Source organism: Eublepharis macularius, chromosome 3, assembly GCF_028583425.1.
Source record: "Eublepharis macularius isolate TG4126 chromosome 3, MPM_Emac_v1.0, whole genome shotgun sequence".
NCBI classification, from domain to species: domain Eukaryota; kingdom Metazoa; phylum Chordata; class Lepidosauria; order Squamata; family Eublepharidae; genus Eublepharis; species Eublepharis macularius.
This window is the reverse complement of record NC_072792.1, coordinates 183,868,567-183,895,899: the sequence shown is the minus strand read 5'-3', so window position 1 is coordinate 183,895,899 and position 27,333 is coordinate 183,868,567. Positions and strand designations below refer to the sequence as shown.

Below are 27,333 nucleotides of genomic sequence, written 5' to 3'. Positions count from 1 at the left end.
GAAACATAGAGTCTGCTTTTACTTTGTCATACCACAAGTACGCATGCCATCCAAATATTTTTTTATATCCCTCCAAAGCCAGCAATTTGCGATTCTTCAGTGTCATCCATTCTTTTATCCATGCCAAACATATTGCTTCATAATATAGCCTTAGATTGGGCAGTTGCAATCCACCTCTCTCTTTGGCATCCTGTAATACTTTCATTTTCACACGAGGTTTCTTGCCTGCCCACACCAAGTCCGATATTTTCCTTTGCCATTTTTCAAATTGTTTGGAGTCTCGGATAATTGGAATTGTTTGTAGCAAGAACATCACTCTTGGCAATACATTCATTTTTACTGCTGCAATTCTTCCCAACCATGACAAATTTAACCTATTCCATTTTATCAAATCTCGCTCTATCTGTGTCCACAATTTCTCATAATTATTCTTGAATAGGTCTATATTTTTCGCAGTCAGTTCAATACCCAGATATTTTACCTTATTTGTTACTTCGCAATCCGTTATTTCCATTAGTTCTTGTTGTTTCTGTTTGGACATATTCTTACATAATATCTTTGATTTCCACTTATTTACAAAAAATCCAGCCAAGTCTCCAAATTCCTTTATTTTCTCCATCACCTTTGGCATATTCTCGATTGGATCATCCACAATTAACATTATATCATCTGCAAACGCTCTGACCTTGTAGGAAAACTCTTTTATTTTTATTCCTCGGATTGCATCGTCTTCCCGTATTTGAATCATCAATATTTCCAAAACCAAGATGAACAACAATGGTGACAAAGGGCAACCCTGTCTTGTACCTTTACTTATTGTCAGTTTTTTAGTCACCTCATCATTCACCACAATTGCTGCACTCTGGTCTCTATATATTTCTTTCACTGCTCGTATGAACTTTTCACCCATTTGCAGCTTTTCCATTGTGGCAAACATAAAGTCCCAGTTCAAGTTGTCAAATGCTTTCTCAGCGTCCACGAAGAAGAAACCAACTTCTCTATCACAACGCTTGTCATAATATTCAATAGCATTTATAACTGTCCTCAAATTATCTTTAATTTGTCTTTTTGGCAAAAATCCAGCTTGCTCCTCTGCAATAAATTCAGCCATCCATCCTTTTATTCTTTCCGCCAAAATCTTCGCAAAAATTTTATAGTCATTGTTCAACAACGAAATTGGTCTGTAATTTTTAACATTGGTCAAGTCTTGTCCCTCCTTAGGAATCAATGTTATATTAGCTTCTCTCCAAGTATCGGGGACTTCCTGGTCTTGCATAACTCCATTAATCACTTCTTTCAGGAAAGGCACGAGTTCATTAGCCATTACCTTATAAAATTTAGCTGTTAGTCCATCCGGACCTGGTGCCTTTCCTAATTTTGTTAGCTGAATTGCCTCTTTTATTTCCTCTTCCGTCACTTCCCTATTCAATTTTTCTCTCCAACCTTCAGAAATTGCAGGGAGCTTCATCTTTTCCAAATAGCTCATTATAAAGTCTTTGTTCACTTCCTTTTTTTGATACAGCTTTGCATAAAATTTGAAAAATGCTCTACTAATGGCTGCTTGTTCCAAATGTGTCTTATTTTCCTCACAAATTTTATTTATGGTTCTCTTCCCTTTTCTTTTCTTTAATTGCCACGCCAAATATTTCCCAGGTTTATTTGCACCCTCAAATGACCTCTGATACATTCTCTTGAGGTTCCATTCCAATTCTTTATTATTCATTGCCGTCAATTGTTCTTGTAGGATTTTAATATCCTGATATATCTTCTTTTTTCCTGGTCTCTTCTTAAGTTGTATCTCTTTGGCTTTTATTTTCTCCATAATCTCTAACCTCTTCTTCTCTTTTTCTTTTCTAGCTCTTGCATTTAAGTCCATTAGTATGCCTCTGGTCACTGCTTTATAAGTGTTCCATACCTTATTAGTTGAAACTTCCCTGTTCATATTATGTTGTATAAAGAATTTGGTCTCCCTTCGCAACAACTCAATGTTGTTTTCTTCTTGCAAAAGATCTTCATTTATTCTCCATCCTTTTCTTTTATTTCTTTTCCCAAATCTCCACATGATTGGATAGTGATCTGAGCCTACCATGGGCATTATTTCCACCTCTTTAGTCCATAACGCTAACACTGCAATCCTAAGCAAAGTTACTCCAGTCTAAGCTCATTGATTTCAATGGGGTTAGACTGGAGTAACACTGTTTAGGATTGCTCTGTTAGTCTTTGGAGGCCTAGATCATGTCAATTCCTGATAAAGTAGAATGTCTTGCAGAATAAAATGTATATTGTCTAGATTTGGGATTCTGTCTCCTCCACACATCTTCTAAAGTCTCTTGTTCCTTTATTGCAAAAAAGGATTTTGGTAGTAATCCTCTTTTCTTTTGTGCAGTTCCAGATTTCTTATCTTCCTCCAAATTAGTAACTCCATTGAAGTCTCCAGCTAAAATTATCTGGTCATAAGATAGTCCATCAAATTGTTTACTCAAGTCCTCAAAAAAATTTTCTTTTGCTCCATTAGGTGCATATATTCCAATCACCAACAGCTTTTTTAAATTCCACATAATTTCCACTGCTAAATATCTAGCTTCCGCATCACTCACTACTAATTTAGGCTGTAATTCTTCTTTTATATACAGCACCATGCCTTTTTTCTTTTTTTTTGAAGCAGCCACAAATTCACTTCCCAATTTTGCGCACTTTAGATATTTTGTATCTTGCTTTTTAATATGGGTTTCTTGCAAACATACAATGTCACATTTTTGTTTTAATAGCCAGTGGAAAATATTTTTTCTCTTGTTAGGACAATTAAGTCCATTTACATTCCAAGATATTATTTTGCACTCCATACTCATAATCTTGTTGTTGGTAAGTCCTTTACATTGTCCCTAATAAACTTTTCCATCTCCAATTCAGATCTGATGCACTTTCTAACTCCTCCAAATTCGAAGGACAGCCCTTCTGGTATTTCCCATCTGTATCTTATCTTCATGTCCTTCAAGATCTGGACCAAGTCTTTATATTTTTTCCGATCCAACAGCACCGATCTGGGCAATTCCTTCATAACAATCACCGCTTTGCCGTCAACCTCCAATGGATCCTGAAATTGTTTACTCACAATCATTTCTCTTATATTTCTAGTCGTGAATTGCACAATCATGTCTCTTGGTAATTTCCTCTGGGTCACGAATCTTGAGTTTATTCTGTATACTACATCTAGGAAAGCCGCAATTTCATCTTCCTCTTTCCCCAGGTATCCAGCCAAAACTTCTATAATCTGTACTTGGGCAGATTTTCCCTCAATTTCCGGCAAAGCACGAAATCTCAGTTGTTTCTCCATATGTTTACTTTCTGCTACAACCATTCTGCCTCTCATTTCCCTCATCTCAGTTCATTGCGTGTCTGCTAAAGTGTCCATTGCATTTTCTACTACATTAACCCTTTGGGCTTGCAGTTCATTTTGTATTTTTTCCATACCTTTCATCAGTTCTGCCAATTCCTTCTTAAGTGTCTCTTTAAACTTCTTCGCCATCACCTGTATCATATCTTTAACTTCTTTATTTCCTTCTGAAACTTTTTTATCTAGACTTTCAATTGCTGCTTGCCACTCCTTTTTCAACATCGTGGGGCTGGCTTTACATCGCTCCCATGAGTCCGCTCTTTTCCTTAACTCCGTGGCGTTTAACTTTGTGTCCTTTTACTTTTAAAAGTCCCGCATTTAATTTATTTCTTAAAAAACACCTTTACACAGTCCAAAATGTCGGGCGTCTTTTCTCTATGATTATTTCAACTCTACTTTCAATCCAAGATGGCCTACTTCCTCTTCCGCTGAAGCCACGACCTTTCCCTTCTTCAAAATGGCGTTCTTCTGCTTCCTGTCTCATAGAAAGGGCCGCTTCTCTCCAGCTTCTCTATCGTTCTGACGTACTTCCTGTTCCTCTGCCCCACACAGCAGTTCTCGCGATGATGAGGCTTTCCCACAGTCCACTATCTCTTTCTTCCCGCAGGTATGTAAACAATTATCAACTTTCTCTGCTAACTTCGTTATACATAGTCCTTTAAAAAAAAAATTCTTGCCGGAGTTTCCCCTCGTTACAGTCAACCTGCGGCAGTTTTTAAAATCACTTTAATACTTTGCTTCTTAAAGTACTCAGTCCCGTTTCAAGAGATAGTAATCTTTACCTTCTTAGTCATTTTCTCGGGTTGTAATCACTGTTTCAATATTCAATTCACTTCAAATCCCCTTGTCTCTGTATGAAGCTTGGGTATGAGGGTCTTATGCCAACCGAATTGGCTCCAAGACTGCTGCAGAGATCTTGGCAAAACCTCTCTTCGGGTGGGACCTCAAGGGACAAGAGGGAGTCCGTTGCGTAGGACCCCCCCTCGCCCGAGATCAACACGCCCTCAGGTTCTTGAGCGTTCTCCGCCTGTTCTCCGCCTGAGAACAGTTGGCTACGGGCAAATCCTCGCCCCTCTAGCCTCCAAAACAGCAGCCTGGACAGCTCAGCTCTTAGAGCTGCATTAGACTTCATGGATTCCAAGCCGGAAGTCCCTCTAACCAGTTCCCTATCCACCGAACTGTCCTATAGTCCAGTCCACAGTCTTCCAGTTCACCCATCAGAATGTCACCTTCTTTATTGCTTTCTGCAGAACTCTTGCTATCTTGAAAGCTATTGAGATTTTGCCACTGATGATGAGTGAAGTGCCACACTAAGGATCCAAACAGGCACAGTAGTATTTGTTCAAAGTTTACAGCTCCTGACACATTTCCAGGAATGGACCCGAACTACATATATTATCAAACAAAACACCGTTCTAAGGATCAGGATAGCCTATGAATGATTGTAAAAAGGAAAAGATCTGAATAGCTTTCAAGATAGCATAAAGTTCTGCAGAAAGCAATAAGGAAGGTTCAGATGAAGTTGAGGTTATTGAGAGTATAGAATGAAAAACAGGATCCCCACTGGGGGAAAAGAAGATTAGACCTTAACACAGCAAATCCGGCCACCTGGTAACATAGAAACGTGACTCAAGTAATGCACTCTGCATAGGTCTTCCCTAGAAATCTACCCAGAGACTTATGTTAGGGTGCAAAAGGCATGAAGCTCTTCTAGTTGCTTATTCATATCTTATCCCCAATACAAGCTTCTTGGAGGGAGTCCAAATAGAAGCTCTTTGTGCCAGTGTTTGGATCGGCACCAGCACATGCCTTCTTGTAGGGGACAATCTCTGCACTTTGTGGCTGTGTGCCACAAAGCTTTAGCCCCAACAATTTTAAGAAATACAGCTACACTTTGTGTGTCTTTTTGATTGTTGGCACCCACTGCAAGCGAATACAGTGACAAACCCTGTTTGAGTCTTTCCCTGTTTTTATTAATTAATGAAACTATTTATATTCCACCTTTCCTCTTGGCTCAATGTGGCTTACAAGTAACAATCAAAATATTAGAGATTAAAAGAAAATAAAAACCGGAATGCCTTCTCCCTAAAAGATTCCACATTTCCACAGAAGGCACCACCTAATAATCAACATTATACAGAAGAAACTCACAATGAAAAAGGTTAATATTTAGCTATTGTTACACTGGCTTCTGTTTGTAAGGTAGGAAAGCAAAGTATTTCCAATGAGGTTCTCTTAAAGATTTCACAACCTCATGTCTGATTGGTTGGGAAAGAGAAAGGGCGGGCTCCAGGCCTCTATTTAAAGTGCAGACAGCCCAATCAAGCATCATTGCAGAGAATCAGTTGGAAGCTGCCTTCTCAAGCCTTAGCGATCCCAAGGGAAAGTTCTACAGACTTACCAATGGCAAACGTAAGTTGTGTGTAAAGAGATGGTCTACAGGGATGGTCCTTGACAGAGCATTTAGTGTATTTGAACTGTTGGGTATCAGCTGTGCACTGGATTTTTTTCCATTCAGTGGATCGGTTATTAGATCTACAATGCTTATCAGTAAGAGGAATGGTGTGAACGATAACCCGCAACAGAAGGGTCTATGGACCGACAATTTGCAATTAATTAATTGTACAGTATCGTTGTTATAGCATAAAAGTGCCAAGTGCTTTTATATTTTGCAGTTCATGTGGTGGCTGCTTTTCTCCCTGCAAGCTCTACGGATTCACTTGGTTGGGAGTTGGTCACTGGGACGTTGTTCCTCAGGGACCACTGCAGATAAGAGAAGAAAACTCAGTTCCTTCAATTAAGAGACTGTCTTGGGGTTGTGAACTTTGGGGGAGTTTATGCTATTTGGTTTGTGCATTTTTGTTGCATGTGAACTGCAAAATATAAAAGCGCTTGGCACTTTTCTGCTATAACAACGATGCTGGATAACTGATTAATTGCAAATTGTCGGTCCATAGACCCTTCTTTTGTGGGTTATCGTTCACATATTCTATTTACCACACAGTGTTGCCTTTTTGTATTCAGTAAGAGGAATGGTAGCTGGGCCACTTTGAAGCAGGACTTGGAGACCTAATGGCATTCAAGGCATGTTTCCTCAGAAGAAAGTCCTGCTTGATTCAGGGGTGCTTCCTTCCAGGTAAAGGTTTTCAGAAGTTCTGCAGCCTTCGTCTGCTGCAACCACATAACCATCTGCTACTGTATTGAAAGTTCCTAGATAGATTGTTGCAGAAGTACCAGACGAAGCCAGCAATGGTATCTTCTCTGCCTCCTGTGTTGCGCATTTTCAGGTAGTGCAGCTCCATAGCTATACCACTTGATTTTCTTTTCTAAGACAAAATGAAAACCTCGACTTATTACAGAAGACTGCTGGTAGTTTCATATGGGTGCATTCAGAGGGATGCGCCCCCCTTCTGTGTGCGCCCCTTCTTCTTGGGGTGTGTGTGTGTGTGCGTGCACAGATTATTCTATGCTTTCTGCTAAAGGGCAAGCCAGACTTATCTGTAACATTCATTAGCAGATGTCTGTGAGAAAGGAAACAATAATCTTGCAGGACTAAGTCTTAAGGACTAAAAGGGGTTTTTTTTAATCTAGCAGAATGTTTAGTGGCATGGCATCTGCTTGCATAAATGGATGGGGAAGGTTCTTTTTTAGCTGATGGTGTTTCCATGGCCCAAAATCTTTAATTGTTTTCCTAGGGAAATGGGGGTAACAACAACAACAACAACAACTGTGCATATATACTGCTCTTCTAGACCGATTAGTGCCTCACCCAGACTGGTGAAAAGTTAGCGTTGTTATTATCCCCACAATGCATCTGGAGAGCTGGGGCAGAGAGGAGGGGCTGACCCAAGACCACCTACTAAGGTCATGGCAGGAGTGAGATTCGAACCAGTAGAGTGCTGATTTGCAGCCAGACCACTTAACCACTGTGCTACAGTGTTTGTCCGCAGGCTACAGAGCCTCCGCCTACTAATAATACCACCCGTGCTCAAGGAGACAATAGTTATACCTGTGCTGAACAAATCCTCTCTGAGCCCCCAAACTGTGGAGAACGTCGAGTCAGTTTTCAATCTTCCATTCATGAGCACGTGGTAGAGCTGATGGTTGCTTCTCAGCTCCAGGGGCTCTGGATCCGTTTCAGTCTTTCAGACTGGGATTTGCAACAGAGGCTGCACTGGTCATCTTTCTTCATGACCTCTACCTCTACCAAGAACTAGACAGGAGGAGTGTGACCCGCTGGTCTTGCTGGATCTCTCAGGGCCAAACTACAAGCGACGCCTGACACTAGTCGGGCACTTGTCAGCTTCCCTCAAGTTTTGATGGGAAACGTAGGCAGCTTGGACAACTGACTGTTGAAACGTCCATTGGACGGCAGTCAGAGAGCCAAGCTGCAAGACATTTCCCATCAAAACTTGAGGGAAGCTGACTAGTGTCAGGCATCACTTGTATTCTGGCCCTCAGTGGCCTTTGATTCCATCAACCGTGGTATCTTTCTGAGTCACCTCTAGACCCTGGGACTAAGTGGCACCGTGTTATTGTGGTTTAAATCCTATCTGGATGACCAATCTCAGAAGATGTTATTAGGGGACTCCTGCTCTAGGCCACGGCCTATGAACTCCCACAGGGTTTGAGTTCATCCCCATGTTATTTAGTATTTACTTGAAGCCCCTGGGAGGTGCAGGTGATACCCAGTGCTACCTTTCTTTTCCATCCAATTCCAAGGGTGCCGTTGATGTTCTGAACTGGTGCTTGGAGTCGGTAATGAGGGAGAACAAGCTAAAGCTTAATTTTGAGAAGGCAGAGGTTCTCTGGGCTAGTAGAAATGCTGGCCAGCAATGTGAGATCTCTCCAGTCTTGGGTGGGGTTACACTCCCCTTGAAAAATGAGGTTCACAGCTTAGGCGGACTGCTTGACACAGGAGCCACATTCGGAAATCCGGCGGCTGTGGTGGCTTTGAGTGCATTTGTCCAGCCCCAGCTGGTGCGTCAGCTGCTCCAATTCCTGGCTCAGTCAGATGATCCAGGCCTCAGTTACGTCTCAAGTACTGCTCTTCACTTCCGCCTCCCTTGAAAATGGTTCAGAATCTGCTGCTAGACTGCTGGTTGGGGCCAGCTATCGGGAGCATGCGGCCCTGATATTTCAGCCCCTACGCTGGCTGATGATTTGCTCGCAAGCCCAATTGAAGGTGTCGGTTTTACCCTTTAAAGCCCTACATAGCTTGGGACCAAGGCATCAAAAGGACCATCTTCCCCCATATGGTCCTTCCCAAGAGTTAAGATCATAGAGAAAAGCCCTCCGTCCTGACTGTCCTAGCAACCAATGATGCTCAATGGTTGTTGTGGGTTTTCCGGGCTGTATAGCCGTGGTCTTGGCATTGTAGTTCCTGATGTTTTGCCAGCAGCTGTGGCTGGCATTTTCAGAAGTGTAGCACCAAAAGATAGAGATCTCTCAGTGTCACTGGGCAGATCTCTCGGTGACACTGAGAGATCTCTGTCTTTTGGTGCTACACCTCTGAAAATGCCAGCCACAGCTGCTGGTGAAACGTCAGGAACTACAATGCCAAGACCACGGCAATACAGCCCGGAAAACCCACAACAACCATCGTTCTCCGGCCGTGAAAGCCTTCGACAATAGAATGATGCTCAGTTGATGGGCACATGGGACAGGGTCTTTTCAGTGATAGTTCGACAATTGTGGAGCATTCCTCCCAGGGAGGTGCACCCTGCCCCCTCACTTTCTATCTTCAGGAGGCAGCTGAAGACTGTTTTATTTAAGACGGCTTTTACTTACCATTTTTAATGCTTGTTGTTTGATATTGATTTTTTTAATGTTTTATATTGTAAGCTGCCTTGAGCTCCTTTTTGGTGGACAGGCAGCTAATAGACATTTTGAATGAAAGAATGGATGGACGGACCGGTGGACGAATGAAAGAACGCTGCTGTTTCTTCTCTTGTGCAGACACTGCTCATCAAAAACCTGAAGAAGGATGCCAATTCGATCCAAGTGATGGGGAACTTGACACGAGGAGCCAAGGGGTTTGTACTGGTAGATTAAAACTGGGCTTAACTATATCCTGGGCAGATCTGAGATCTGGTTCTGTCTCCCATATGAATGGACGAAAACATCTGAAATGGACTTGTCCTCAAAACAGTTTTATTAAATTCTGAGATGGGGCATTACCAGTGACTTCTTCCAATCATCTAAGGCAGTAGGGTTGCAATCTCCAGGTTGGAAAAGTTCTGGAGAATTTGGGAGTGGAGCCTGGAGAAGGTGGGGTTTGGGGAGGGAACAGACAAGGGTATAATAACTGGGAATCATAATGTCATAGAGTCCACCTTTCAAAGCAGCCATTTTGGAGTAGGAGACTCAGCATACCTTGGCCATTGGGGGACGCTGCATGTCTCTTTGTGTGGATGTGTAACGCTGTCTATGGTGGGAACACCTCCTGACTAGAGATGGGCACGACCAGCATTACGATAGAAAAATAACCACGATAATGGCGATTGCGCAATCAGGACCCAGCGAATCGGTTCCGTCCACGGCGACCAATCCAGCGTTCGGGGCGGGGGGCTTGATCAGGGCTTGATCTGGGGGGCCATTGGGATCTGATCAGAGAGCCAGACACTCAGGCGCCAATATTCTATTCCACTAGCAATGGAGCCAGGGGAAATGCCTGAGCTTGTGTTTGCCCTCCTTCTGTCACCCTGGAAAACCGAATGGAATCCCAGCTTTCCTTGATTAGCAGGGCTTCCTTCCAGCCACGGAGCAGCAACCCAGGGGAGGGAGGGGCAAGGGGGTGGTCTGTAGCCATGGGCACTCCAAACGTTTTTTGCTTTTTAAAAAACCGGGGCTTCGTAGGAGGAATGGGTGTTTTTCTGTCTGTCACTCTGTTTTTAACCTGCTTTCAAAACACTGTGTTTTGTGGGAAAACCTCATTTACGGCTCTGTGTGTGTGTTTAAAATATGCTTTTGGAAGACTGGCTGCTTTCTTTTAAAATCGGGTGGGGAGGAATGGAGGATTCTGGCCCTGCTTTTTTTTAAAAAGCTGGCTGAAACATGTGGATGGGATGTCTCTCTCTATTTGGAGAGGCAGGGACGGGTTAAAAACTCCCCCCCCTCTGCTCTAAGTGTGTGTGTGTGTGTGTGTGTGTGTGTGTGTGTGTGTGTGTGTGTGTGTGAATCAGGGCCAGATCGACGGGGGGGCAGGGGGTAGTCTGCCCCCAGCAGCGCTAAAGAGGGGGCACCGGGTGCAGTTGCCAGCCCTGAGAGTGTCCCTGGGAAAAGTCGAATGGCGCGGGCAGAGGGCCTCCTGGGAGGCCGCCCGTGCCGTTTGTCTTTCCCCAGGACAAGGGGCGCACGGGCAAGCCAGCCTCCCCTTGTCCTGGGGAAAGGCAAAAGGCAGTGTGGGTGGCTGGGAGGCTGCCCGCACCACTCGTCTTTCCCCAGGACAAGGGGCATGCGGGCAAGCCGGCTACACCTTGTCCTTGGGAAAGGCAAAAGGCAGCACGGGTGGCTGGGAGGCCACCTGCGCCGTTCATCTTTCCCCAGGACAAGGGGTGCACAGGCAAGCTGGCCGCCCCTTGTCTTGCGGGGCAGGTGAATGGCGTGGGCAGCCTCCAAGCCACTCGCACTACCGCCAGCTCTGTAGCACACTGGGACAGCCGGCTTGCTGTGTGGGTGGGGGGGGGCGACCCAGGAGCGTGCACGTGCAAGAGCCTGACTACGGTTGCCCTGGGCACTGGCAACTGTAGATCCAGCCCTGGTGTGAACGTCCCCTCCCTGAGGGGAGGCGGCTCATTGCCATCTCCCCGTGCCAGCCGGGCCCGGCATCCACCGCCACCACCCACCTTCCCATATAGCTGGGAATAGCAGCACGCCCCACTTTGGCCTCCCCGATTCCCGATCCACAGATCGGAAACAGAAGATGACAGGTGTGCATCAGTGATTTGGGGTTGTCGCTGCCACAGATCCACAATCAGCTTGATTGGCAATTTTTTGGGGATCGTGCCCACCTCTACTCCTGACAGCTCCTCTGTCTCTGTGCTTCTTGGGAGATTGCTCTCTCTCTCACTCTCTTGCCTCCTGGTCTTCCAAGGAGACAGATGTGACCCTCTGAGCTCCTGCCATGAAGGGCTTACCCACAGACCCACATCTCAGTCTCACTGCCAATCTCAGGCTCTGGTTTAGTGAGAGGAAGAGTGACTCTTTAGATTAGGACCCTTTCCTTCTTCTCCAAGTTATTGCTGTGGGTGGAATCAATCTCAATAAAACTGTAAGTTCTATCTTTCTACAATTTGTCTGAAGATTAATTAATGCATGCTGGGGTTAAACGCTTCTGACTAAGTAACTCTGCTGCTACCATAAAACGAAATACAACTAATTCCTAATACAGGGGAACTGATCTCTGTGGTCTGGAGATCAGTTGCAATTCCAGGAGATCTCCTGCCACCACCTGGAGGCTGGCAACCCGATAAGGCAGAAACCACACTTTCTTTCTTCCTCTGCTCCTGCTTCAGCCCCCAGTAAGATTGCCACCTTATCTTCAGCTTTCCCTGTGTTTGAACTCCAAGCGCATCGGTGGTCTCTTCCTCCCGTCCCGACTACTCCAGAAGGCCCAGGAGCCCAGCAGGCAGGCTTATTTGCACCACCTCCTCTAAGGCTGTGTCCGTACATTAATGCTTATTATTGCCTGGTGCGGCTACACTTCTGAACTGAAGGGAACACAGACTAGAAAAAGAGAGAAAACGAGAGAATTTGCTTGATTTGTTTTATTTCTGCTCCTGTTACATCAGAGGCCTAAACGTGCTGTCTGATCCTTTCCTCTTAGCTTTACCCTCAGCCTGGGCGCAGATGCCTCAAACTTGCTGATTTGCTTTAAACCTGACTTAACTAATGGGGTTATTCTGTGCAAGTACAAGACAGGTGGAAAGGATGGTCCCGAGATGTCATATCCTTCATCCTCTTTCACGCCGGGAACAGCAGCCAAGGTGAGTGGAAGATGGAGAGGACTTGAGGGAGAAGCCGAGATGGCTGCCTCCAAAATGGAGGGGAGTTGTCCTTGGGCAAGGCACCTTCAGTGAGCGCTAGAGTTGCTGACAGCAGACTAAGAAACAGCTGGAGATTTGGGGTGGAGCCTGGGGAGGGAGGCGTTTGGAGAAGGGAGGGACCTCAGCAGGGTAGAATGCCTTAGAGGCCACCCTCCAAAGCAGTCATTTTCTCCAGGGGAAATGATCTCTGTCATCTAGGGTTCCCAGGTCCTTATACCTCCTGGTGGGAGGGTGGAACCTGGCTCTTATCTTGAGGCTAAGCACTGCACGAGCGCAAAGCGCACACTTCCGGTGTCAAAGCAATGACGTCACTTCTGGTAAGTGATGTCCCTGTGCTGGCAGCGGGCTTACTCCCGTGCTTTGCGTGGGGCCAATTCAGCCCCTCGGTGGCCGAAATTGGCCCCTACAAAGTATACCTCCTGGTGGGAGGGCGGAACCTGGCTCTTACTTTGAGGCTAAGCACTGCACGAGCGCAAAGCGCACACTCCCGGTGTCAAAGCGATGACATCACCTCTGGAAAGTGACATCATTGTGCTGGCAGTGGGCTTACTCCCGCGCTTCGTGTGGGGCCAAATCAGCCCCTCGGGGGCCCCTGCAAAATTGGCCCCTGCAAAGTACAGGAGCATGCCCCCCACCAGGCGCAATGACGTCACTTGAAGAAGTCCCATCGTTGTGCCAGCCGACAGAGCGCCCGCTACACACTTGCCTGGGAGGTACCTTGCCTCCCGGGCCCATTTCCTGCACCTTCCCCCCACCAACCATGTAAGCACTGGCATGAGGCAGATTCATGGAGTGGGTGATTTCCTTCCCCTGCCAGGGGGTTGAATTATTTCTGAGAAGAAATTCACACTGAGTCCTCTTTCTAACCATAAACTTTTAAATGTTAAATTTTATTTTATTTTATATCCCGCTTGCCTTTTAAATGCCATTTTTCCCCAGTAGGGACTCAAAGCAGCTTATATTGCTCTCCTCTCCTCCATTTTATCTTCACAACAACCCTGGGAGGTAGTTTAGGCTGAGAGGGTGCGACTGCCCCATGGTCACCCAGGAATTTGAAGCACAGGAGCACGCAATCATGTCTTCTGGGGCACTCCGTACTGAAGGAAAACAACAGCTGAGCATGTGAAACCTGCGTAAATGAATATAGAACCACAAATCTGTGAGAATATTACAGACATTATACAGGTGCAATACACAATTTGAAACACAGCTCTTAAAAGAGAATTTGTACACAACACTCCTAAACTTGCCCCGGGTAGAAAGTATGTGTAAAACAAACCTCTATAACAGTATCAAGTAGTCTGACAGCGACAGAATTTTAGGAAGATAAGTGTGCTGGTGTGCTCTCATATGAGAGATAACAGTTTGAGGCGCTCATCTAAGCCACAAGGGACCAGACCAGCTGTCTTTTCTCCTGAAATTTCTGTTGCTGTGGGAACTCCTTGACATTATTATACAGGTTAGTTTTATAAATATTTTTGTTTTAAGATCTGTGTTTACAACCATGCATTGCACCTGTATAATAGCTGTAATATTCTCATGGAATTGTGGTTCCGTATACACTCATGAATTTTTCACATGCAGTCTTCTACCCTATTTTTTATTTTTTTATTTTAAATGATTCATTAAAAATTAATTCATTATTTTTTTATATTCTTATACATCCCACTGCACTTTTTTTTTTGTCCCTTAGGGCCAAGCTACAAGTGACAAATTACACTTGAACGGCAAGTGAACAGACTCACGTGCATTCCTCCCTGTTCACCTGATCAAGTGGGGTGCAAGTGGAGCATAAGCGAACAGGGAGGAATGCACGTGAGTCTTTGGCGTGCCCCTCTTCTTCTGCAGTTCTCCTTCAGCCAGACATTTCCCTGCTAGGAACTGTTCCCAAACATGTGTGGCCGGCCTGATCAGGATTGGAACCATGGCTTATGAGAAGACAGTACATGTGTAGGCACCCAAAAGGACAGGCAATGTTCCCCATGTGGGGCTGTTTGGGGTCTGGATATTTGGAGGGAGGCCAGGGCAGAAGGCATTTCACCCTGTGCACAAATGCCCCTCTGCAGGCCTTTTTTTCTGGGAAAAGAGGTGGTGGAACTCAGTGGGTTGCCAGCACAGGGTGGTGCCCCTGGTACCTCATGTGCGTGCACAAAGTGGTGCACGCTCCCAGGACCACACAATGATGTCACTTTGGGTCAGCTGGAACAAGGGGAGGGGACTTTTTTAAAGTTTAAATTGCCCTCGGTGAAAATGGTCACATGGCCGATGGCCCCGCCCCTTGATCTCTAGACAGAGGGGAGTTTAGATTGTCCTCTGCACTGCTGGTGTGCAGGGCAATTTAAACTCCCCTCTGTCTGGAGATCAGAGGGTGGGGTAACTGGCCGTGTGACCATTTTCAAGAGATGCCGTAGTTCCAGCTGAAAAAAAGCCCTGTCCCTCTGTAAATCAGAACTCCATGCAGTTTGGGGATTGAGTTTCTAGCAGGGATCTCACATCTGACATCTGACTGACTGACTGAATGAAAGTCAGGATAGGGAACTGAGACACATCCTGTGTAAAACTGTGACATGTAGGTTGGCCCTTGGGAATCATGGAAAGGGCCATCAAGTCACTGTCGATTTAAGGCAACCCCTGCTGGGGTTTGAAAGGAACAAGATGAACAGAGGTGGTTTGCCCTTGCCTGCCTGGTTGTAAAATGCTGGTCAGGGAGTGGCCTTCGCACACAGAGTCCTGGAAAAGGTAGGCTGCCGTAGCTTCCCACTGAGGAGACATGAGCAGAGACCCCTCTACATAAAGAGCCCAGACATGTGGATGCTCCTGAGGCAGGACTCTGTGTGGCCTGGTCTCTGCCTTCTATAAACTGCACTGCCAGTGAAGAGAGCTCCTCCACATCTGGGGGTGAGTATCTATCTTCCCCAAGAAAACTGCAATTGACTAATGCCTGGATCTGTCCTCCTCAGATGAGTTTCTCCTTTATCGGGACAGAAGTTGACACCCAGGTGACCGTGACCCTGCCTGACAACACTCAGTTTCAATTCAACAGCCAAGTAAATCTGGACTACATAGCTTACATCTTGGTGGAGGGAGACTTCGTGGTCCAATCCGTCACCATGGCGTGAGTCCGGTTGAGCCAACCTGTGTCTCTCTTCTGACTACCAATGAGTCTGCAAATAAAGTAGTATTTGATTCTTGACATCCGTCTGAGCCTGGCCTCTTTCTTCTCACGGTTCTTCTTTCTAGAATCCTTGGGGCTTACTGTTACCATTCAAATTCCAGTTGGCGTGCTAGTTTTACCAAGTTATTCTTTCCCACTGTGTGGACAGTAGAGGTCTCCTGCAGTTAAGGAGTGCCCGGACAACAGCAGGCTCGGTCTCTATATGACTTGTCTGGCTCCTGTCTTTTGTTTCCCCTTCGCTCAGGAGAAAATTTAAGCCTTTTTTTCTCTGAAGAAAAGGAAAAACTCTAGGGTGGCTACCTGGGCGGGGGGGGGGGGGAATCCCCAGAATGCAGACATGTAGGCTCCATGGGAGTGTGTAAAATTAAGCTCCACCAATAAAAAACTATTTTTTTATTTTATTTATTTATTTATTTTATCATATTTATATTCCGCCCTCCCCGCAAGCAGGCTCAGGGCGGATAACAGCATTAAAAACATTTAAAACATTTCATTATTGAAGGTGACCCAAGACTCAACAATTCAGCCCCCCCCCCCCAACCGAGGGAGTCCTAACGTCCTTGACACGCCGGTAATGACGTCATTCCTGGTGCAGCATGAAAACGCCGCAGAGCGTGCATCTCTGGGATATTTTTCAGGTGTGTTGGGAAATCTCTCTCATCCATTCATGGCTCCAGTTCATGGCTCCATTCTCCAGATTTCAGTATCCGAAGAACGGTACACTCCTTCTATCTGGGATGGTCGTCCTCTTCCACCGAGCGCGCAGCTTCGGGAGGGACGCACATGGAGCGGTGAGGGAGGAACGGGACACCCGCCTAGCCAGCCAGATCAGCCGAATCAACCCTGGCGATCAATGGGGTGACCGATGTCGCAGCCAGATCGCCCTCACATCCAGATTTCAGTATCCACAGATCGGGGCCATTTGGCTATTAGTGTACAAGACAGACATCGGCGTATGTAAGTTTCCCCAAGCGGGGCAAACAGCTCCTCCCACGGCCGTTTCAAGTTAAGAACACCACAGGGGAGCAGGCTTGAGCCCTTTCCTCCCCGTGCACCTGACAAATGGGACACGAAGTCCTGGTTGCCAGGTCCCCGTACCCTGCTGGCTCAAATTGGACCAGTGCAAAGTGTGGGAGCGGTCCCAGGAGGCCTCTTCCCCTGCCTTTCCCCTGCACTGGCCTAGTGTGAATTACCTATTTTATGGTGTTACCCACCCAGAGCCCACATCCAGGGAGAGCGGGCTAGAAATGCAATAAATTAAATTGAATTAAAAATTAAGATAACGTTTGCACACTGTGTTATTATATTCGTTTGGGTGAGTCTTTTGAAAAAAAATAAGTATAATGTAGCTTTTGTTTCTTAAAATCGAAGCGATGGCTGCCCCTGTGTGGCACATCAGGGGATGGCACCCAGAGGTGAATTGCCAGTGGCTTTTAAGGACAAGTTTCAACCCAACTGCAAGCAAGCAGTCTGGGTGGAGCTGTAAGCAGACAGACCGGCCTCTGCCATTTTAATAAGCAGTCCTGGATATGTCTGCTTATATTTTTAAAATGTTCAGGCCTCTGGAGTTAAAATGGCTGCTGTATTGCCACCAGAGGACCTCCAGCAGTTGCTGAGTCCCACCCGGGAGAGCCAGCATGATTGGAATGCCACTCGGGAATGCGGGGTGATTAAGGAATGATTGGACTTGCAGTCCCTCTGGCCCCAAAAGGTGCCCAGTGCAACAAAGGCCTCGCAGAGTCACCCCACTTAACACACTCCTTTCCCTTCTTCCGTGACGAGATCTCCTGTCCTTGACTGAGGAGCTAATCAAATGACATTCATAAGTCTATACAGTCGTTCCTGGGAAAGAACCGTCCCGCCCTAAAAGTACTTAACTTGGCTCCGGTGGACCTTATCAACAAGCTATTCCTTTGCACATGGTGGAAATGGACAAACTAACTAGAAAGTTTAAAGAACAAAGCTCAAATGATTTTTTTGATGGATTGGAAAAAATTTAAAGATTATTTGGAAAAGAATTGGGATGTAAAGGACCAATTGTGGTCCATGGACAATTTTTGATGAGCATTATGCACTCTGTTGAATTATATATTGACTGTAACTTTACCTTAGAAGAAAATGAGAAATAGTAGAATTAGAGGGAATATTGTGTGAATTAAAGGGTATAAGTGCTGTTGGAGGTCAGAAGGGTGGGGAAGGGAAGGGTGGGTTGGGATGAAATATGTAATTTGTAGGAGAAAGAGATATTGAAGTGATTATGTTTTTTTTTCAACCTATCCAATAAAATGTTCCCCCCCCCCCCAAAAAAACAAGCTATTCCTTTGTGCAAGTGCTGGAACACACTTTGCATTTGTTTTCACACACCCCGGCAGCCATCGACCAAAGCCATCAAACCTTTTGTCCAACCCAGGAAGTCTTTGTCCTAACAGCTTGGTGGGCTATTGGAGTCTTTGTCCTAACCATTGGAGTCTTTGTCCTAACAGCTTGGTGGGCTATTCCACCTCAGGGCACATTTTACCTATAAAGGTTGCTAATGTCAATAAATGTAATTGATTGATTGATTGACCTATAAAGGTTGAGCCCTGGCCCCATTCAAATCGAACACATTTCCGGATTCACAAGCACTGTTCCCTTGAGGTTTGCTCTGAGCCTCTTGCCCTCTTGGCTGAGGATGCTAGATGTTTGAATCTCTCTCTCTCTCTCTCTCTCTCTCTCTCTCCACGGACTTCCCTGCTCTACAGGATAGGTAGATATACTTGCTCCCTCTCCCTCTATTCCCACCTTTCTGGCTAAGCTCCTAGAACTTTGTATGAATGTGTGTGTGTAATCATTTTTACTCAGTAATTGTGAGTGTATGTGCATGTCATTTTGTTCTTAATAAAAGTTATTGGTTGATATTAAGAACCAGCCTCATTTGCCTATTTCGGAAGGGACCTGGTATACACTGGTGACAGATCCCCGTTACCGCCTCTCATATAGCCGTCTTCCTTGCTAGCTAATTCCCCCACAAATCATATTCTATTGCAAGGAGACCACTTCTGGTAACAGAGCAGCAGGATCTCTAGGGCGCAGGTTAAGAGGCCTGCAATCCAGTAGCAATAATGCTTGCCATGGAAAAGGTCAAAAACGCTTAGGACTGGAGTATACACATTGCATGCAGAAGGTCACAGCACCATCAGACAGGAGGTCTGGGAAAGACCTTTCTCCTCTGGACATTCTTCTCATTACAGGAGGTCTGGGAAAGACCTTGCTGGACACTCTCCCGATTAGAGCAGGCAATAGTGGATTACCCAGAATGAATGGGGAATAAGGGGCATGCCTTGGTATGAGGCAGTTTCCCAACTCATAAAAGATGCTGGGGCATGACACTGTATTCCTGAATGCATCAGCAAGCCAAGAGCTACACCCAGCATACTTTGCGATGCTGCGTTGTGCCTGCAGCTGCTCGACCTTGGTTTACATGTCACACTCATGAGTAGAGGTGGGCATGATCCCCCCAAAAATACCGATCAAGCTGATCGGGGATTGGTGCTGGCAACGACCCCAAATCACTGATCCACACCAATCATCTCCCGTTTCCGATCCGTGGATTGGGGAGGCCAAAGTGGAGGGGCGCCCCACTGTTCCCAGCTATGTGGGAAGGTGGGTGGTGGAGGCGACCACCGGGCCCAGCAGGCACGGGGAGGTGCCGATGAGCTGCCTCCCCTCAGGGAGGGGACGTTCACACACACACACACACGCACGCACGCACGCACGCACGCACTTAGAGCAGGGGGGGAGTTTTTAACCCAGCAAAGAGCCGCCTCCCCTCAGGGAGGGGACATTCACACACACACACACACTTAGAGCAGGGGGGGAAGACACCCCGTCAACATGTTTCAGCCAGCTTTTAAAAAAAAGCAGGGACAGAATCCTCTATTCCTCCCCACCTGATTTTAAAAGCAAGCAGCCAGTCTTCCAAAAGCATATTTTAAACACACACACAGAGCCGTGAATGAGGTTTTCCCACAAAATACAGTGTTTTAAAAGCAGGTTAAAAACAGAGAGTGACAGACAGAAAAACAGCCATTCCTCCTACAAAGCCCCGTTTTTTTAAAAAGCAAAAAACGTTTGGAGTGCCCATGGCTACAGAACACCCCCTTCCCCATCCCTCCCCTGGGTCTCTTCTCCCAACTGGTGAGTGCGTTGCTGCTCCATGGTTGGAAGGAAGCCCTGCTGATCAAGGAAAGCTGGGCTTCCATTCGGGTTTCCAGGGCGACAGAAGGAGGGCAAACACAGCTCAGGCATTCCCCTGGCTCCGTTCCCCCGGGAATAGATTACTGGCGCCTGATTGTCTGCATCCCCGATCAGATCCCAATGGCCCCGATGAAGCCCCGATGAAGCCCCCCCCCCCGAACGCTGGATCGGTCGCCGTGGACGGCACCGATCCGCTGGGTCCAGATCGCGTGAATGCCATTATCGTGGGTATTTTTCTATCATAATGCCGATCGTGCCCATCTCTACTCATGAGATCTGAGGCTTTGGTTGAATGTGGAGCAAGAATTTGTTAATGTATGCACTGCAGACTGCTTTTTGAAGCCCAGCATTCTGTCCCTAAATCAGGCCCAGGCAGAAGCCATGGAGCATGCCCCTCAAAACTGTTTTTTTACATGCTAAAATGCTCCATTTCCTCATTGTCTTCTATATTTCACAGCCTCAGGCTGGTTCGTTGGAATAACCTGCTGCATTTCTTCCTTAACCAGGAGCAGCACCAAATGATGGCAGGCCATTCCAGTCTAAGGAGTCAATGAGTCACACACACACACCTGTCCCTGTTACTTTTTCCTACTACATAGACTTCCCATGCTGCTCTTCCTCCTAGAAAATCAAGTTGGTCCACAGGGATCTCTTCCCACCTTCAATGAACAATGGGGTAGGCCAATCCGGGTGCACTCTCCCTGGGAGCCCTAAGGCTGAACACGGTTTGAACCCAGGTTTTTTAAATCAGAGTCTGACACTAGCCAGACCATGCACGTCCTTCTTCAGAGTGCTCCTTTCATACTGACTCATTCGCATTGCAAGGACTGACGCAGATGATGGAATGAAACAAAAGTCCAGGGTCAACTAAAGACTAACATTTCAGGATGAGCTTTCATGATGCTCACTTTCTCACACAGATACCCCTGTGCCTTATAGAGGGTTTAAGGGATCCTCTGGAACACATGCAGAGTTTGTGATTTTGATGCGCTGCCCTGGTAGCACATCCGGGAGGCCCATTTCTGCACCTTTCTCCCCGGCCAGCCAGGTAAGCAGTGGTGGAGGGTGAAATTGGGGGAATGAGATCCATACTACCACCTCATCTCGTGTCTCTTTCCCTCCCCACCAAAATTCCCCTTTTCCTTCTCTTGATTCATCAACCAGATATGCAGCTGCTTCTCAGTTCTGTGAGGGGGCTGGCTGGTGTAAATGAAAACCAGAGTCTGATTATATGTAACAAAATGTGAGTTCTTGTCTTCATGACAGTGGGACTGTCCATCCCGTCTCCTGCTATATCCCAGCCTCTGTTTACCATTCTTAGCCTCTGGCTGCTCTCACCACAGGTAGAGATGGGCCTTGGGTTGAGCAGCGCAACTTCGTGCTAGAGATAGCTTTTTAAAAGACTCTGTTAGGGCCCAGAGCCATACCACTAGCAGCACAGCGCCAGCCAGAGGGACTCTCCACGAGCCTGGCCAGGCACCCCCTGGTCAGTTCCCGCAGGGAGCCCCTGGCAGGACGATCACTGGGTCTGCCCTCGCCACTGGGCAGCCTGCTAGCCAGCCCACGAAGCGTGCCAAGGGAGAAGCCCTGTTCTCAGGCAGCAAAGAAACACCAAGGGCAGTTTACTCCGAAGCTGCCAATTCAAGTTCAGGCTCCTGTCACATCCACGGAGCCCAGCCTCACCCTGATATGCAGATCGCTGGCCACAGCCCTGGGACGGAAGAGATGTGCTGGCCGAACAAAACAGACAATGGATTCATATTGATGTGCCCATCAAGCACCGACATTCCCAGCTGATCCCATCAAGACAACTCCAGCTTCCTGACAGATCCAATCAACTCTGGGGGGCGAAGGGTTTGGCTGCTCGCCACCCCCCCCCATGTGCCCGCCTGCCAGGCCTCCCAGATACTACTTTCCACCAAGGCCAGAAGGTGGGTCAGGTCGGCGGCCGCTGGGCCTGGTGGACTGTGGGAAGGTTGGCTTCCAGCCCCCATCCCACCCCATCATCCCCGGTGGCGTCAGGCTGTCAGGGTGCCCGCCTCAGGCCCTCCCAGAGCTGGCCAGGGAGGAAGGAGCCGGTGGGTCCCGAGGGAGGCCGGGCGGCGGGTAGGTGGGTGAGCAGCTCCCCAGCATGGCCCCTCCCCATCCTCGCCTTCTTCTTGGGTCCCGGATTTTGTGGGTTTGGAACTTCCTGCCTCCTTCCCTCGCTGCATAGCTCTTTGATTCAGCCCCCTCGCTTCTGTCTCCCTCCTCGCCTCTCATTTTCTCCCTTTCAGACCTCTGACCGCTCGGAGTGGGACGCTAATCTGTCCAGAAGAGCCGTATGTGAGCTCAGTTGTCATTATTCATAATTCCCTGCATAATTCCCTGTCTAATTCTCACGTAACCCTCTTTCAAAAATGATTTTTCAGTTATCATCCTGTCTCTTCCTGGCTGTTTTATCCCAGCATTTTTTAAATTGTGCATTTCTCTGTCTTTTCTAGTCCTTTTTATATTCTCCACCTCTCATTCTCTTTCTGTAGCTCTTTCATCCCACTGTTTGATATCTTGTGCATATTTTATTTACTTTGTCATATACCAGCAGCCATTAGGATTTTTAATGCTAAGGTTATCCCACAGATACTTTATGGGTGTGGAGTGTGGATTGAAGGTGTATCCGACAACCTTGACACCCCTCTACACACATTTTTGAGGGAGAGAGCGGCAGTCCCGAGATGCGTAGCAGGTACTGCACTTAGGGTGGAATTCGCCCAACCCTCAATTGAGAAGAGAGCATGGATTACAGCCTTTAAGTTGTTCTTGAACAAGGAAATTTACAAGGACAATTCAGGGAAAGTAGGTTTTGCACATTTGATCTCGCAGGATACCTATAAGAGTAGCCGAACTAATTTAATTAACCAGAAACTAAAAATTCTGGATATTGATATAACATCTTTACAGACAAATGAGGCCCTAAGAGTTATAAAAATAAAACTAAAGGATCTCGATTACAGCAGTACTCTCCAGAGAGCCAGACGTACATGTTCGGGCTTATCCCTGGGACTTTCACCTCCAGAGGCTATTCCATCTTATTGCTATTCTTTAAAGATTCCAGCTCAACGCAGAGCCTTCACATTGGCCAGACTTAACTCCTTCCCCTCTAAAGTGCTTTCTGGTCGTTTCTCTGGACTCCCTTATTCTGAACGAGTTTGTGACTGTGGACAAGGAAAGTTAGAGACCTTGGATCATATAATAGTATTTTGCCCTAAGTGGAGTAAGGAAAGAGAGAGATTTATTATTCCTATTATGTTAAAAGAAAAGCTTCCCTTCCTTCCTTGGGCAATCTCAGTGTTATTGTCTGATAACTTTCCTGACAATCAAACCTCTGCTATAGTGGCTTCCTTTTTAGCCACGGTGATAAAGAAACAAAATCTTCATGAGCTTAGATAGTTTAAAGTGATAATGACGAGTTATGTCTGTGTGAATTGGGTCTGTTCAAGTGTACAGTTCATATTTTGTTGGTGTTTGTATGGCTTATGGCTTCGGCCGGAAAAGCAATAAACATATTATTATTATTATTATTTACTTTGTAGGTTTTTTTGGTCCTCTTACTTTCTAATTTTGTTTCATCCCTCCCTTTAAATTTACGGCATTTCTCACTTTCTTGTTGCTGTCCTTCTAATTTTAGTTCTCTGTTCTGTCTTTTTGTTTTCTTCCTTATTCTTCTTTCTGCCCTCACTCCCATTTCTAAAACCCATTTTTTTAAAATTTTCTTCATTGGGTTTCCTTTCAGTATATATTCTTTACCAGCGATATTGGTTCTTCCTTATTTCTGTGTTTTTTAAATCCTTTATCTCTGTTCCTCACACCTTTTTATTAGCTATTAGAGGGGGGGGGCTGGGGGAGGCTCCCCTCTAGGAGCCAGGAGTGTGGCCGCTCACCGGCAGCACCCCATGTATCTGCCCACCAGGCCTCCCAGAGACTACTTTCCACCAAGGTATGAATGTGGTTGGTTTTGGAGGCCGCCAGGCTTGGCAGGCTCAGGGAGGCAGTGGTGGGCCGCCTTCCCTCTAAGGGCCGGGGGTGTGGCTGGTCGCCGATGGCATCCCCCATGTGCCCAACCGTCAGGCCTCCCAGAGGTATGAATGTGGGCCATATCTGTGGGCCTGGTGGGCTTGGGGAGGCATTGGCGGGCTACATCCTCTCTAGGAGGCGGGGTGTGTGGACGCTCGCCAGCAGCACCCCCATATGCCTACCCGCCAGGCCTCTCAGAGGCTACTTTTTGCCAAGGTATGAATGTGGGTCATGTTGGCAGCTGCCACATAACCAAATAACCCAGAAATCGTCTGCAAAGAAAACCCTCCAGCAAGACGTGATGGCATATGCAGAGGCCTTGCACACACAAACACACCCCCTGGTGGGTCAGAGGCACCAACCTACGTCCACCAGATGGGGACATCATGGCATCAGGGCCAGTGCTGTTGTCTACACCTTGCGTGGTGCAGAGCCTGTTGCCACCCAAACACACTGGCTGGACATGGAGCACTGGACATTTAGGTACATGGGATAGATAAGTTTCTCGACAGACAGGTGCATAGCTGTATGGGATAGGTGTATAGGATAGAGGGATGCTTGGATACATTGAATACCTGTATTGGATTGACAGGAGAGACAGATACTGTGTACAGGCATGTTGCGGAGACATGTGGATTGCTTAAATATTTTGCGTTATCCCATCATTAGAAAGTTGGAAGGAAAGAACCAAGAGTGGGTGGTGGGACCAGCCCCTAAGATGTAGAAGCAGAGGTTTACGTGCTGGCTGTCGAGGTGGCGGAGGATGCCTCCGCCCGCTCATCATGGGAGAAGCATCAGTTCCCCTAGGAAAGGGGATTGTGGGCAGACAGGTAGGTGCCCACATAGGGAGCTGTGGGCTGCCCCCCGCACCACCCACTGACCTGCCATCACAGACATGGAAGTCTATTTAGCACACCCTACAGAAGATGGCAGTTCCACAGAATCCACACCACCCAGAGACAGCTGACCTGTGCTGGTAGTACAGGCAGGATGCCGCCAGCATCACCCACCTTCCTGCCTTCATGGAAAGGGCAGGAATCATGGGACCCATTCGCCCCTGCTCAGAAGGGAAAGCAGGCGCCCTCTACAGAGGAATACAAAAAGTACAGAGAAACCTCAACACATACAAACTACAGAAGAAAACAAGGGATTTAAAGGAACCTAATTACTGCATACAAAAACGCAGATACATTCAGTACTGTTCACCCCAAAAAACAATTAAACAGTAACTCACTATTTAGCCCCCGCGGCTTCATGGTGTCAACCTTGTATGTTACCTCTGATTTATTTTATCCGACAGCATTTTTGAGAGAAGAAGAGCTCTTTGTCTTCCTGGGTACAGTACAAGTAAAGGCATTATAGAGACTTTTCTGATCTGATTGTACATTTTACACTCAAAAATAACATGTTCTAAGGATTCTATTTTCCCATCAGCAGAGGGGCACGGGCATTTTTCTATCGGATTTCTTTTGTATCTGCCTTCAGTTACAGTGGTTTCAGTTTAATTGAATTTCATTAATTCTCCTGGCCCATTCTTAAATGCCCAGGGTAAGGCCGATCGCCACCTTGAGGTCAGGTAGTTATTTTCACCAGACCAGTTTGGCCAGGGGTCCTGACTGTGGTTTGCCAACTTCTGGGCATAAAGCAGGGGTCATTGGTGGGGGGGTGTAGGGGGAGGTAGTTGTGAATTTCCTGCACTGTGCAGGGGGTTGGACTAGATGACCCTGGAGATCCCTTCCAACTCTAGGATTCTATGAAATGAAACAAAACACTTCCAGAGAAGTGAGAAAAACAATCCAAAAGAGACTAAGAAATGCACCAGCAGAAGCGGTGGAGATAACAACAGACGCTTCCACGGAAGTGTGAAGAAACCAAAAGGGACCCAGAAAAGCGGTGGAGATAACAGCAGAGGCTTCCGAAGAGGTCTGGGAATACCAGACTGGAGCAGGAGGAGTCAGTCCCCCGCCCAGATCCTGAAAGATGGAGTCAGCAAGGATGGGCAGACGCAGGTCTCTTGCAGCTCAACAGATAAGTGCCGAAGTCTGAAGCTGGCCGGCCGACCCACTTCAGCCCGATGCTGCTAAGATGCCCATAAGAGATCTCATTTCCTTTGTAAGTCTTAAGAGGGTTCTAGTTCCCGATTCCTTTTTCACATTTCCTAGTTCCTTATTTGGGAACCCAACTACAAATGTTAAGGATAATTTAAAAGGTCTGCACCAAACGTGGGGGTGGGGGCCCCAGGACAAATGCAAAAACTGGAGAAAGGGAATCTGTGAATCTGCCTGATTCAAAGGTGAGTTTCGGGGTGTCCGAACCGGTGTGCAGACTGGGCACCAGGACACGTCTACCGGTACGGGTCAGTCTCTGGAGTCTGGGGATCTGTGATTTGGGGGTGGTCCACCCCCCAGTATCTGCACATGTATTGGAATGCATTCTGCACATCCGTTCAGATTCTTCAGCAGCTCTGGAATTATTGCTCAGGCGAGTCAGAAGATCTATCCGGACTGTTCATGGCTCCAAACTCCAGACTGAAGAATCCACTATCAGGGCCACTTGGCCATTACTATACATGATGTCTTAATACAGCCTTGAGGTTTAGTGATTAATGCACTATGCTGGAATAGTCAAAGAGGCTTTTGTTTCCCATGTGTCTGTTTCAAAACAAGGATTCGCCCACAAGCAGGGCCAAGCTCCCAAAGAACATCTTCCCTCTCCTTCTGGAATAGCCAGTTCTGTCCCGTCTCAGGTCTCCATCTATTCCCACTGCTCTACGCCCTGGACTCTCATCCTTTGGTTTGCAGGTGCTGGGGGAGAAGCCAGGAAGGCATCACAGTGCTCCAGCCCTGCTCTGGAGCACTGGGTGCGTGCTCGCAACGAGGCTGGGCCGTGGTACAGAGCCACATCACCCTTCGAGGGGTGGGCAGGAGGGAGGCAGCAAAACTCAAGCCTAGTCGCTTGCTGCTGTGAAGCTCTGGAGCACCACTGGAGCTGGGCGGGGGGGGGGACGGTGGTTAGGAAGAGGTTGTGAGCCAGGGATTGAACCTGGGACTTTCCCCCTCCCTGAACAGATCACTCCCCACATCATTAAAGCACATGCTCAAAGTTTTTTAAAAAAAGAGTGACATTATATCGCAAGCCCACAAAGCCTGCACCTAGAGCAGTACCTGATATCAAATTTAAATGAAAAAACAAAAGCAGAATCGAATAGGCAGCGGACCGTATAACACGCGAGGGTGCAAATCAGAAGCCACCGCGATCGGAGCGACTGCTCAGAAATAGCGATTTTGACCGTGAGTGTGAAAAGGGTCTACGTCTGCATCTCGCAGAGAAGCCTTTCCCTGAGCTTTGATAACAAAGACAATCCCTTCCTTTATCAAATAATCGGCTGATGCCCCAAAATTGCAGGACTGGCTCAAGCATTTCAAAGC

At 46.9% G+C, this 27,333-nt stretch overlaps 1 protein-coding gene across 1 annotated transcript; it reads left to right on the top strand.

Moving 5' to 3' along the window:
• Positions 1-5,735: 5,735 nt before the first annotated feature.
• LOC129326672 (galectin-1-like) lies at positions 5,736-15,634 on the top strand. The gene is made up of 4 exons (XM_054974969.1): positions 5,736-5,806; positions 9,353-9,429; positions 12,222-12,381; positions 15,402-15,634. The coding sequence occupies exons 1-4, from the start codon at positions 5,798-5,800 to the stop codon at positions 15,558-15,560; spliced, it is 405 nt and encodes a 134-aa protein (XP_054830944.1). The 5' UTR covers positions 5,736-5,797; the 3' UTR covers positions 15,561-15,634.
• Positions 15,635-27,333: the final 11,699 nt, after the last annotated feature.